This window comes from Tachyglossus aculeatus, chromosome 6, assembly GCF_015852505.1.
Source record: "Tachyglossus aculeatus isolate mTacAcu1 chromosome 6, mTacAcu1.pri, whole genome shotgun sequence".
Lineage (NCBI taxonomy): Eukaryota > Metazoa > Chordata > Mammalia > Monotremata > Tachyglossidae > Tachyglossus > Tachyglossus aculeatus.
Genome location: NC_052071.1, coordinates 2,770,857 through 2,785,377, shown reverse-complemented (window position 1 = coordinate 2,785,377; position 14,521 = coordinate 2,770,857). Strand labels below are relative to the sequence as shown.

Below are 14,521 nucleotides of genomic sequence, written 5' to 3'. Positions count from 1 at the left end.
ACGTAGAAGTGGTTCGTCCCCCGGGCGGAAACCCCGACCTTGCCCCGTTCTGAAAAATCTCTGCCCTCTCAACCCCATATCCTCTAAGCGCTTCCTATGTGCCGTGCGCTGGGAAAGATACCGCACGAGCAGATAACACGCAGCTCCTGCCCCTCCCAGGGCTCACGGTCTTAAGAGCAGGTATTTCATCCTCGTTTGACAGGTGGGGAAACTGAGACCTAGAGGGGCAGTATGGCCTAGCAGATAAAGCACAGGCCTGGGGGGCGGACAACCTGGATTCTTATCCCAGAGCTGCCACTTGCCTGCTGTGTGACCCCGGGCAAGTCACTTACCTTCTCTTTTCCTCGGTTTCCTCAACTACAAAAATGAGGAACGAATACTTAGGCTGTGAACCCCAGGTGGGTCGGGGACTGTATCCATCCCTACTAACCTGTGTCATTCATTCATTCAATCGTATTTATTGAGCGCTTACTGTGAGCAGAGCACTTGGGAAGTACAAGTCGGCAACATATAGAGACGGTCCCTACCCAACAACGGGCTCACAGTCACAGTCAGTCCCCTCATCTGTAAAATGGGGATTAAGACTGTGAGCCCCACGTGGGACAAACCTGATTACCTTGTATCTACCCCAGCGCTTAGAACAGTGCTTGGCACATAGTAAGCGCTTAACAAATACCACTATTATTATTATCATTATCATTATTCATTCAGTCAGCCAGTCATATTTATTGAGCGCTTACTGTGTGCAGAGCACTGTACTAAGTGCTTGGGAAGTACAAGTTGGCCACATGTAGAGACGGTCCCTACTCAACAACGGGCTCACAGTCTAGAAGGGGGAGACAGGCAACAAAACGAAACATGTGGACGGGTGTCATCAGAATAAATAGAAATAAAGCTAGATGCACATCATTAGGAAAATAAATAGAATAGTTGAGAAGCAGCATGGCTCAGTGGAAAGAGCCCGGGCTTTGGAGTCAGAGATCATGGGTTCAAATCCCAGCTCCGCCAATTGCCAGCTGTGTGACTTTGGGCAAGTCACATAACTTCTCTGTGCCTCAGTTACCTCATCTGTACAATGGGGATTAAGACTGTGAGCCCCCCATGGGACAACCTGATCACCTTGTAACCTCCCCAGTGCTTTGCACATAGTAAGCGCTTAATAAATACCATTATTATTATTATTATTATTGTAACCTCCCCAGTGCTTAGAACAGTGCTTTGCACATAGTAAGCGCTTAATAAATACCATTATTATTATTATTATAGTAAATATGTACACGTAAAATAAATAGAGTAATAAATCTGTACAAGCATGCATACAGGTGCTGTGGGGAGGGGAAGGAGGTAGGGTTGGGGGGGATGGGGAGGAGGAGAGGAAAAAGGGGGCTCAGTCTGGGGTTATTATTATTGTGACCTTAGTTGACCCTTTTCAGACCATACTCCTTGGCCCTACCCCACATCCACCAGTTAGAGCCAGAATAACAGCTTTCTGTCCCATCACCGTTCACTCTTGGAGGTGTCCCGTCCTTCCCCTCCGCCCCTCCTGCCCCACTCCAGCCAGGCAGCGAAAGAAAACGGCGGGAATGACTCCACCGTGTGCGGGAAGGGGCGGGCAGGCTGGCCCAGGACGGGGGGTCCCCGCGTCTCCCGGTGAGCCAACCGGGCGTACTGGGGGCCCTGGCCAGGTTCAAGGACGGCAGGCCAGTCGAGGAGAACATCACCTGCTATCAATCCGACCCCGTGCGGTACAAACTGACCATCCGGGATGTCAAGCTGAAGTACGCGGGCCTCTACACCGTCGTCCTGAGCAACCCCCAGTACGGCCTCTCTGAAAACCACTCCATCCAGCTCGTCATCAACGGTGAGTCCCCCCCCGTCCCGACCTCACGGCCGGCCCGCTTTGGCGGGGGCATGGCCGGCCCCTCCGCGGGGTTTAGCTCGGAGGGGTCGACCGGGAGCCGAGGCCGAGCCCCCGAGGCCTCTCCTCGTGGGGTGGGCAGACACGTCGGGGTGGCGCTGGGCCTCCCCCACTGGGCTCGTCCTGACAGCCAGAATAGTGGGAGAGCGCGGTCATTTCAACGTGGCTCAGTGGAAAGAGCCCGGGCTTTGGAGTCGCGGGTCCTGGGTTCAAATCCCAGCTCCGCCGATTGTCAGCTGTGTGACTTTGGGCAAGTCACTCCACTTCTCTGGGCCTCAGTGACCTCATCTGGAAAATGGGGATTTGAGCCCACTGTTGGGTAGGGACCATCTCTACATAATAATAACAATAATAATGTTGGCATTTGTTAAGCGCTTACCTGATTATCCTGTAATAATGATAATAGTAACAATGATGGCGTTTATTAAGCGCCTACTATGTGCAAAGCATCATCATCATCATCAATCGCATTTATTGAGCGCTTACTATGTGCAGAGCACTGTACTAAGCGCTTGGGAAGTACAAATTGGAAACCTATAGAGACGGTCCCTACCCAACAGTGGGCTCACAGTCTAAAAGGGGGAGACAGAGAACAAAACCAAACATACTAACAAAATAAAATAAATAGAATAGATATGTACAAATAAAATAAATAAATAAATAAATAGAGTAATAAATCAATCAATCGTATTTATTGAGCGCTTACTATGTGCAGAGCACTGTACTAAGCGCTTGGGAAGTACAAATTGGAAACATATAGAGACAGTCCCTACCCAACAGTGGGCTCACAGTCTAAAAGGGGGAGACAGAGAACAAAACCAAACATACTAACAAAATAAAATAAATAGAATAGATATGTACAAATAAAATAAATAAATAAATAGAGTAATAAATATGTACAAACATATATACATATATACAGGTGCTGTGGGGAAGGGAAGGAGGTGAGATGGGGGGATGGAGAGGGGGACGAGGGGGAGAGGAAGGAAGGGGCTCAGTCTGGGAAGGCCTCCTGGAGGAGGTGAGCTCTCAGCAGGGCCTTGAGCACTGTTCTAAGCACTGGGGGGGATACAAAGTGATCAGGTTGCCCCACGTGGGGCTCACAGTCTGAATCCCATTTTGCAGATGAGGTAACTGAGGCTCAGAGAAGTTAAGTGACTTGCCCAAGGTCACACAGCAAACACATGGTGGAGCCGGGATTCGAACCCATGACCTCGGACTCCAAAGCCCGGGCTCTTTCCACTGAGCCACACTGCTTCTCTATATGTTGCCAACTTGTACTTCCCAAGCACTTAGTACAGTGCTCTGCACACAGTAAGCGCTCAATAAATACGATTGAATGAATGAATGAATGATTAAGACTGTGAGCCCCCGTGGGACCGCCTGATCACCTTGCTACCTCCCCAGCGCTTAGAACAGTGCTTTGCACATAGTAAGCGCTTAATAAAGGCCATCATTATTATTATTAGTATTATTTCGGTCCAGAGGCCGGACGGACTCTGGACTGGGTATTCCTGGTGCTGCAGGAAGTCAGCCAGCCCGGCGCCCATATGGCTTCACTGAGGCCAAAACTCCCTGGGGCAGGTGACCTCGCTCTCCCATCCCATAGCTCCTGGCCTAGACTCTGCCCAGCTCCTGAGCAGAAACTCCAGCCGGGGGAGGGGGCATAATCAATCAATCAATCAATCAATCGTATTTATTGAGTGCTTACTGTGTGCAGAGCAATGCACTAAGCAATTGGGAAATCCAAGTTGGCAACATAGAGAGACGGTCCCTACCCACCAGTGGGCTCACAGTCTAAAAGGGGGAGACAGAGAACAAAACCAAACATACTAACGAAATAAAATAAATAGAATAGATATGTACAAGTAAAATAAATAGAGTAATAAATATGTACAAACATATATACATATATACAGGTGCTGTGGGGAAGGGAAGGAGGTAAGATGGGGGGGATGGAGAGGGGGACGAGGGGGAGAGGAAGGAAGGGGCTCAGTCTGAGAAGGCCTCCTGGAGGAGGTGAGCTCTCAGTAGGGCCTTGAAGGGAGGAAGAGAGCGAGCTTGGCGGATGGGCAGAGGGAGGGCATTCCAGGCCCAATTCCAGGACCAGGCATCTATGTATCAATCAACCGGTGATATTTATTGGGAGCTTGCTCTGTGCAGAGCACTGTACTAAGGGCTTGGGAAAGAAGCAGCGTGGCTCAGTGGAAACAGCCCAGGCTTTGGAGTCAGAGGTCATGGGTTCAAATCCCCGCTCTGCCACTTGTCAGCTGTGTAACTTTGGGCAAGTCACTTCTCTGTGCCTCAGTTACCTCATGTGTAAAATGGGGATGAAGACTGTGAGCCCCCCCGTGGGACAACCTGATCACCTTGTAACCTCCCCAGCACTTAGAACAGTGCTGTAATAAGCGTTTAATAAATGCCATTATTATTATTATTATTATTAAATGGACCAGGCAGCTATGTATCAGTCAACCAGTGATATTTATTCATTCATTCATTCAATCGTATTTATTGAGCGCTTATTGTGTGCAGAGCACTGTACTAAGCGTTTGGGAAGTACAGGTTGGCAACATATAGAGACGGTCCCTATCAATCAATCAATCAATCAATCGTATTTATTGAGCGCTTACTGTGTGCAGAGCACTGTACTAAGCGCTTGGGAAGTCCAAGTTGGCAACATATAGAGACAGTCCCTACCCAACAGTGGGCTCACAGTCTAAAAGGGGGGAGACAGAGAACAAAACCAAACATACTAACGAAATAAAATAAATAGAATAGATATGTACAAGTAAAATAAATAAATAGAGTAATAAATATGTACAAAGCATAAGGTCCGCTTGGGAGGAGAACTGGCCCTCCCACCAATCGCTTCTCCATCCTCAGCTCAAAAATGGACCAGGCATCTATGTATCAATCAACTGGTGATATTTATTAGGAGCACTGTACTAAAGGCTTGGGAAAGAAGCAGCGTGGCTCAGTGGAAACAGCCCAGGCTTTGGAGTCAGAGGTCATGGGTTCAAATCCCCGCTCTGCCACTTGTCAGCTGTGTAACTTTGGGCAAGCCACTTCTCTGTGCCTCAGTTACCTCATCTGTAAAATGGGGATGAAGACTGTGAGCCCCCCGTGGGACAACCTGATCCCCTTGTAACCTCCCCAGCACTTAGAACAGTGCTGTAATAAGCGTTTAATAAATGCCATTATTATTATTATTATTATTAAATGGACCAGGCAGCTATGTATCAGTCAACCAGTGATATTTATTCATTCATTCATTCAGTCGTATTTATTGAGCGCTTATTGTGTGCAGAGCACTGTACTAAGCGCTTGGGAAGTACAGGTTGGCAACATATAGAGACGGTCCCTATCAATCAATCAATCAATCATATTTATTGAGCATTTACTGTGTGCAGAGCACTGTACTAAGTGCTAGGGAAGTACAAGTTGGCAACATATAGAGACAGTCCCTACCCAACAGTGGGCTCACAGTCTAAAAGGGGGAGACAGAGAACAAAACCAAACATATTAACAAAATAAAATGAATAGAATAAATATGGACAAGTAAAATAAATAAATAAATAAATAGAGTACTAAATATGTACAAGCATATATACAGGTGCTGTGGGGAAGGGAAGGAGGTAAGACGGGGGGGATGGAGAGGGGGACGAGGGGAAGAGGAAGGAGGGGGCTCAGTCTGGGAAGGCCTCCTGGAGGAGGTGAGCTCTCAGTAGGGCCTTGAAGGGAGGAAGAGAGCGAGCTTGGCAGATGGGCAGAGGGAGGGCATTCCAGGCCCGGGGGATGACGTGGGCCGGGGGTCGATGGCGGGACAGGCGAGAACGAGGTACGGTGAGGAGATCAGCGGCAGAGGAGCGGAGGGTGCGGGCTGGGCCGGAGAAGGAGAGAAGGGAGGTGAGGTAGGAGGGGGCGAGGGGATGGACAGCCTGGAAGCCCAGGGTGAGGAGTTTCTGCCTGATGTGCAGATTGATTGGTAGCCACTGGAGATTTTTGAGGAGGAAAGTAACATGCCCAGAGCGTTTCTGGACAAAGACGATCCAGGCCAGCAGCATGAAGTATGGATTGAAGTGGGGAGAGACACGAGGATGGGAGGTCAGAGAGAAGGCTGATGCAGTAGTCCAGATAGGATAGGATGAGAGCTGGGCTCATTTATTGGGAGCTTACTCTGTGCAGAGCACTGTGCTTGGGAAAGTACAATACAAGAGTTGGTAGATGGGATTCACCGCCCATGAGGACCTTACACTGTGCTCTCCCAGAGTGTGATATATTGGGAAGGAGACTCCACCGTTTCTGCCGTTGAGGAGTGACAGCCAGCTGGGGGGAGAGAGGACACGCAGACCTCACTGAGGAACGTGCCGACTTGCACAACTTGTACTTGGCAATATATGTTGCCAACTTGTACTTCCCAAGCGCTTAGTCCAGTGCTCTGCACACAGTAAGCGCTCAATAAATACGATTGATTGATTGATTGAATGAAAGGAGAGGGGGCGAAAACACAGTAGTGACAGTCTGCAGGGGGAATCAATCAATCAATCGTATTTATTGAGCGCTTACTATGTGCAGAGCACTGTACTAAGCGGGAAGAGAGGACACGCAGACCCCCCTTTTAGACTGTGAGCCCACTGTTGGGTAGGGACCGTCTCTATATGTTGCCAACTTGTACTTCCCAAGCGCTTAGTCCAGCGCTCTGCACACAGTAAGCGCTCAATAAATACGATTGATGATGATGATGAGAGGGGGCAAAAACACAGTAGGGTCTCAGCTTGATTGAGAGTACCCGAGCACACGGCCGGAGTGCCAACAACCCAGAAGAGCGGGACTTTGTGGAGGGAGAGCATCTCCTCCCCCGGCTGGCCCCTGGCCGGTTGGCCAGAGTTGTTTTCCATTGCCCTGGCCAGTGGAACAGGCGTAACTCCCATTTCTGGGGAAAAACAGGAGCAGAATGAAATTTTCCTAGGAAAAGTTCACTGGCCCCACGAGGGGGTTATTTAGGAGTGAGGCTGGGACTCGGAGAGGGGGAGACAGGATGGCCGCCCCCACTGACACCGGGTACGGCCTGTTCCCTCACAGGCGTCGAGGAGGAGGAGGAGGCGGCTGAGGGGATGGGGGCGGGGCCTGGGGGAAGTGGGCGGGGCCTGGGGAAAGTAGGCGGGGCCTAAGGCTCGTGCAGGCGGGAAAGGAGAGGGTGGGGCGTGTGGGCGTGGCCTCCCCTCGTGTGGGCGTGGCCTCCCTTCGTGTGGGCGTGGCCTGCGCGCGTGCGGGGTGGGGCTTGCGGCGTGTGGGCGTGGCCTGGGGAACGGGGGGATGGGCAGGGCCGGAGAGAGCGGGGCGTGGGGGTGGGGCCTCGGAGAGGTGGGCGGGGCCTGCTGAAGGGCGGGGCCTGGGGGCGTGGAGACGGGGCCGGAGAGAGGGGGCGCGGGGGCGTGGCTTCCGCGCGGGTGGGCGGGGCCCTGTGGGGGTGGGCGGGGCCTGAGGAAAGGGGGGCTGCGCCTGCGACGGATGGGCGGGGCCTGAGGGAGCGTGGTATGTGGGCGTGGCTTCCGCTCAGGTGGACGGGGGCCTGGACTCCTGAGGGCGGGGCCTGCGCGCATGTGCGCTTCTAGACTGTGAGCCCACTGTTGGGTAGGGACCGTCTCTCTATCATCATCATGAATCGTATTTATTGAGCGCTTACTATGTGCAGAGCACTGTACTAAGCGCTTGGGAAGTACAAATTGGCAATCAATGCTATTTATTGAGCGCTTACTGTGTGCAGAGCACTGTACTAAGCGCTCTATACGTTGCCAACTTGTCCTTCCCAAGCGCTTAGTGCAGTGCGCTGCACACAGTAAGCGCTCAATCAATACGATTGATTGATTGATTTGATGAGGGCGGGGCTGCGCCTGCGACGGACGGGCGGGGCCTGAGGGAGCGTGGGCATGTAGGCGTGGCTTCCGCTCAGGTGGGCGGGGCCTGGACTCTTGAGGGCGGGGCCTGCGGGAGGCGGGCGGGCCTGTGGAGAGGGCGGGGCTGCGCCTGCGTCGGATGGGCGGGGCCTGAGGGAGCGCGGTGTGTGGGCGTGGCTTCCGCTCAGGTGGGCGGGGCCTGGGAGAGTGGGCGGGGCCTTCACTCCTGAGGGCGGGGCCTGCACGCATGTGCACGGGGGGGCATGTGGGCGTGGCTCCGCTCAGGTGGGCGTGGCCTGGAAATGTGGGCGGGGCCTTCACTCCTGAGGGCATGGAGGCGGGGCCAGAGTGAGCGTGATGTGGGCGTGGCTTCCGCTCAGGTGGGCGGGGGCCTGGACTCCTGAGGGCGGGGCCTGTGCGCATGTGAGCTTCTAGACTGTGAGCCCACTGTTGCGTAGGGACTGTCACTATATGTTGCCAACTTGGACTTCCCAAGCGCTTAGTGCACTGCTCTGCACACAGTAAGCGCTCAATAAATACGATTGATTGATGAGGGCGGGGCTGCGCCTGAGACGGATGGGCGGGGCCTGAGGAGCGTGGAGGCGGGGCCAGAGGGAACAAGATATGTGGGCGTGGCTTCCGCTCAGGTAGGTGGGGCCTGGACTCCTGAGGGAGGGGCAGGCGCCTGTGTGGGCGGGGCCTGCGGTAGGTAGGCGGGGCATGCAGAGAGGGCGGGGCTGCGCCTGCGACGGAAGGGCGGGGCCTGAGGGAGCGTGGTGTGCGGGCGTGGCTTATGCTCAGATGGGCGGGGCCTGGGTAAGTGGGCGGGGCCTTCATTCCTGAGGGCGGGGCCTGCGCGCGTGTGCACGGGGCATGTGGGCGTGACTCCGCTCAGCTGGGCGGGGCCTGGGGAAGTGGGCGGGACCTTCACTCCTGAGGGCGGGGCCTGAGGGAGCGCGGTGTGTGGGCGTGGCTTCCGCTCAGGTGGGCGGGGGCCTGGACTCCTGGGGGCGGGGCCTGCACGCGTGTGGGCGGGGCCTGCGGGTGGTGGGCGGGTCTGTGAAGAGGGCGGGTCTGCGCCTGCGGCGGTTGGGCGGGGCCTGCGGGGGCGTGGCGTGTGGGCGGGGCCTGGGGAAGTAGGCGGAGTCTCCCCTCCTGAGGGCGGGGCCTGCGCACATGTGGGCGTGGCCCCCGCTCCCGTGGGCGGAGCCTGCGTGTTTGTGGGCGTGGCTTTCGGGCGGGGTGGGCGAGCACGCGCCCTGTGGGCGGGGTGTCCTGGGGCTCGCGCCCCCCCCCCCCCCCCCCCCCGGAGCCGCTCCAGTCAGGACAGAGCCACGGGCGCTGGCTTTGAGAAGGTCATGGGTTCGAATCCCGGCTCCGCCACGTCTGCTGTGTGACCTTGGGCAAGTCACTTCACTTCTCTGAGCCTCAGTTACCTCATCTGGAAAATGGGGATGAAGACTGTGAGCCCCACGTGGGACGACCTGATCGCCTTGTATCCCCCAGCGCTTAGAACAGTGCTTTGCACGTAGTAAGCGCTTAACAAATGTTATTATTATCATTATTATTATTATTATTATCCGCCGCCCCGAAACGAGCCGGGAAAGGTGCGAGGTCAGAGGGGGACGGAGGGAGCTCGGCCAACGATCCGCAACACGAGGCCCGGCCCTTCTTGTCAGCCAGATTGGGGATTGCGCACGAAGCACAGTTTGGGGGGACTTCCCCAAGTTTGGGCCCGTTCCCCACGCGAAGATTGTGAGAGTGACGGAATTATTACCCCAGCACGTAATAATAGTAATAACAATAATGGTAATCGTCAAGTGCACTGTCCTAAGCACTGGAGTAGATGCAGAGTCATCAGGTTGTCCCACGTGAGGCTCACCATGTTAATCTCCACTTTCCAGATGAGGTAACTGAGGCCTAGAGGGGTGAAGTGACTTGCCCCAAGTCACACAGCTGACAGGTGGCGGAGCCGGGATTAGAACCCACGACCTCTGACTCCCAAGCCCGGGCTCTTGCCACTGAGCCACGCCGCTTCTCATTTTCCAGACGAGGTAATTGAAGCCCAGAGAAGTGACTTGCCCCAAGTCACACAGCTGATAGCTGGCGGAGCTGGAATTAGAACCCACGTCCTGTGACTCCCAAGCCCGGGCTCTTGCCACTGAGCCATGCTGTTTCTCATTGTCCAGATGAGGTAACTGAAGCACAGAGAAGTTAAGTGACTTGCCCCTAGTCACACAGCTGACAAGTGGCGGAGCCGGGATTAGAACCCACGATCTCTGACTCCCAAGCCCAGGCTCTTTCCACTGAGCCACACTGCTTCTCATTTTCCAGATGAGGTAACTGAAGCACAGAGAAGTTAAGTAACTTGTCCCAAGTCACACAGCTGACAAGTGGCGGAGCCGGGATTAGAACCCACGACCTCTGACTCCCAAGCCCGGGCTCTTGCCACTGAGCCACGCCGCTCCTCATTTTCCAGATGAGGTAACTGAAGCACAGAGAAGTGAAGTGACTTGCCCCAAATCACACAGCTGACAAGTGGCGGAGCCGGGATTAGAACCCACGATCTCCGACTCCCAAGCCCGGCCTATTGCCACAGAGCCACACCACTTCTCTATGCAAATTAACCAGGTTGGACACAGCCCCTGTCCCCCATGGGGTTCACAGTCTTAACCCCCATTTTACAGATGAGGTAACTGAGGCCCAGAGAAGTAAAGTGACTTGGCCGAGTTCACAGAGCAGACAAGTGGCGGAGTCAGGATTAGAATGACTCCCGGGCTTGGGCTCCATCCCCTAAACCACATTGTTAGCCATTCCCCTGCTCCTCACCTTGCATCATCATCATCATCATCATCATCAATCGTATTTATTGAGCGCTTACTGTGTGCAGAGCACTGGACTTGCAGTTTCCCAGCAGTCGGTCACACCGATTACAGTTTGAATGTCAAAACCCCGTATGCAGCAGGGTTCAGAGCAGGGCCAAAGTCACATTTCTGTTCTCTCGCTCGGCCTTTTCCCAAACCCCCTTGTCCCGCGGCGGCTCATCCTTCTCCCTCAGGAGTCGGAAGGATCCACGGATCATCTTTATCTGTTAATTAAAACATCAGAAGGAGACTTTTGGCAGCGGATATGCAGAGACAGGCAGCAAACTGCCTGTTCCACCCATCTTCCCAGGGGACTACTGAATATCTTCCCTGTCCCTCACACCTTTCCCCAAAGCCTAAGAATGTGTGAGCTTGGAGGGGACGTTCTTGGAGGCTTTCAAGTGCTAGTCAGCGTGGGGAAGCGGACCAGCTTTGAGGCAGGAAGGGAATTCTTGGGAATTGCGAGCGTGTGTTCGTTTCTAGCGACGGCCTTCTCCTGATTTCCACATTCAGTGGGGTGGTAGGAGGGTTTGCTGCCTTTCCTCTGAGAGGTGAGGAAGTTCACTGACTGCCCAAGTCTGCTCGGGATTATGAGGTACTGAAGGCCTCCTGGTATGGTGGATGCAGCAGGGAAATAATAATGATTAATAATAATAATAATAATAATGTGGTAGGAGGGTTTGCTGCCTTTCCTCTGAGTGGTGAGGAAGTTCACTGACTGCCCAAGTCTGCTCGGGATTATGAGGTACTGAAGGCTTTGTGGTATGGTGGATGCAGCAGGGAAATAATAATGATTAATAATAATAATGTGGTAGGAGGGTTTGCTGCCTTTCCTCTGAGTGGTGAGGAAGTTCACTGACTGCCCAAATCTGCTCGGGAAGGCTTCCTGGTATGGTGGATGCAGCAGGGAAATAATAATGATTAATAATAATAATAATAATGTGGTAGGAGGGTTTGCTGCCTTTCCTCTGAGTGGTGAGGAAGTTCACTGACTGCCCAAGTCTGCTCGGGATTATGAGGTACTGAAGGCCTCCTGGTATGGTGGATGCAGCAGGGAAATAATAATGATTAATAATAATAATAATAATAATAATAATGTTTAACTCCCTCCTTAAATCCCCTCTCCCCCTGCCTCCTCTATTTCTTGCTCCTAATGACCTGGCCACGTGCTTTATTGAGAAAATTGAAATCATCAGGTGTGATAATACTAATGACGATAATAATTATGATATTTGTTAAACGCTTACTTTGTGCCAGGCACTGTTCTAAGTACTGGGGTGGATACAAGCAAATCAGGTTGGACACAGTGTCTATCCCATGTGGAGCTCACAGTCTCAACCCCCATTTTACGGATGAAGTAACTGAGGCACCGAGAAGTGAAGTGACTCGCCCAAGTCACAGCAGACCTCACAGCAGACAAGTGGCAGAGTTGGGATTGGAACCCATGAACTTCTGACTCCCAAGACCCGCCATGCTGCTTCCCTTCATTCATTCATTCATTCAATCGTATTTATTGAGCGCTTACTGTGGGCAGAGCGCTGTACTAAGCGCTTGGGAAGTCCAAGTTGGCAGCATATAGAGACGGTCCCTACCCAACAGTGGGCTCACAGTCTAGAAGGGGGAGACAGAGAACAAAACAGATTAACAAAATGAAATAAATGGAATAAATATGGACAAATAAAATAAATAAATAGAGTAATAAATACATAGAAACATATATACAGGTGCTGTGGGGAGGGGGAGGATCTTCCTAAAATCCCCCCTGCTCCTCTCCCTCCCTCCTCCTGCCCCTCCTTTAACTTTCCCTTCTTTCCCAACAGCATCTCAAGAGGAGATCTACTGCCTTCTCTTAAAATCCACCCCCCTCCACCTGCACATCTGACCCCATCCCATCGCACCTTATCAAAGTACTTGCCTCCTCTCTTCTTCCCTCACTGACTGTGAGCCCACTGTTGGGTAGGGACCGTCTCTATATGTTGCCAATTTGTACTTCCTAAGCGCTTAGTACAGTGCTCTGCACACAGTAAGCGCTCAAGAAATACGATTGATGAGGATGCCATCTTCAACCGCTCACTCTTCAGTGGCTTCTTCCCAGTGGCTTCTTCAAACCTGCTCTTGTCTCCTCCGTCTTAATAAAAAGCCCTCACTAGACCCCACGGCTTGCCCCCGCTCCGTCCCACCATTCCTCTCCAAACTCCCTGAGCAAGTTGTCTACATTCTCCGTCTCCAGTTCCTCTCCTCCAGTTTCTCCATGACCCCTCTCCAATCTGACTTTCATCCCCTTCACCCCACAGAAACTGCCCTCTCAAAAGTCTTGCAAAAACCATACGGCCTCTACTCCACCCTAATTGTCACCCGAATTGAGAAGCAGCGTGGCTCAGTGGAAAGAGCCCGGGCTTTCGATTCAGAGGTCACGGGTTCAAATCCCTGCTCCGCCAATTGTCAGCTGGGTGACTTTGGGCAAGTCGCTTCTTTCATTCATTCATTCAATCGTATTTATTGAGCGCTTACTGTGTGCAGAGCACTGGACTGAGCGCTTGGGAAGTACAAGTCGGCAACAACGGGCTCACAGTCTAAAAACGGGAGACAGACAACAAAACAAAACATGTGGACAGGTGTCAAGTCATCAGAACAAATAGAATTAAAGCTTAGTGCACATCATTAGCAAAATAAATAGAATAGTAAATATATACAAGTGAAATAAATAGAGTAATAAATCTGTACAAACATATGTACAGGTGCTTTTGGGAGGGGAAGGAGATAGGGCCGGTGGATGGGGAGGAGTACTTCTCTGGGCCTCAGTTACCTCATCTGAAAAATGAGGATTAAGATTGTGAGCCCCCCATGGGACAACTTGGTCACCTTGTAACCTCCGCAGTGCTTAGAACAGTGTGCACATAGTAAGGGTTTAATAAATGCTATTATTATTATTATTATTATTATTGTCAAACTCTCAGCTGCTTTCTACACTGTTGATCACTCCCTTCTCCTGGAAGCACTATCCAACATTAGCTGACACTTTCTTCTGGTTCTTCTCCTATCTGGCTGCTCATTTCCTTTCTCTTTCACGGGCTTCTCCTCTGCCGCCCTCCCCCAACTGTGGGAGTCCCTCAAGGTTCAGTTCCAGGTCCCCTTCTACTCCACCCACACCCATTCCCTTGGAGAACTCATTTGTTCCCATGGCTTCAACTCTCACCTCTACGTGGGTGATTCCCAAATCTACATCTGCAGCCCTGATCTCTCTCCCCGTCAATCTCGCGTTTCCTCCTGCTTTCAGGACATCCCTACTTGGATGTTCTGCTGACACCTCAAAGTTAACATGTCCAAAACAGAACTCCTTATCTCCCCACCCATGCCCTGTCCTTCCCCTGACTTTCCTGTCATTGAAGACAGCACTGCCATCCTTCCTTTGTCACAATCCTGTGACTTGGCATTATCCTTGACTCATCTCTCTCATTCAGTCCACATATTCAGTGTCACCAAATCCTGTCCGTTCAACCTTTACAACATCACCAAAATCCACCCTGTTCTCTCCATCCAGACTACCATGTTGATCCAAGTACTTACCCTGTACAAATCCATAATGTATTTATTTATGTTAATGTCTGTCTTCCCCTTTTAGACTGTGAGCCCACTGTTAGGTAGGGACTATCTCTATATGTTGCCAACTTGTACTTCCCAAGCGCTTAGTACAGTGCTCTGCACACAGTAAGCGCTCAATAAATGCGATTGACTGATTGATTGATTCCCCTCTAGGCTGTAAGCTTGCTGTGGGCAGGGAATGTGTCTGTTATACTGTTGTATTGTACCCTCCCACACAGTAAGTACTCAGTAAATAC

At 52.2% G+C, this 14,521-nt stretch overlaps 1 protein-coding gene across 1 annotated transcript in view; it reads left to right on the top strand.

Annotated features, from left to right (window-relative positions):
• LOC119929662 (vascular endothelial growth factor receptor kdr-like) overlaps positions 1-14,521 on the top strand; it is a 222,786-nt gene that overhangs the window by 122,320 nt on the left and 85,945 nt on the right. The window contains exon 9 of the mRNA XM_038747850.1: positions 1,686-1,861. Within this exon, the coding sequence (XP_038603778.1) occupies positions 1,686-1,861 (176 nt within the window). The remainder of the gene's footprint in view (positions 1-1,685; positions 1,862-14,521) is intronic.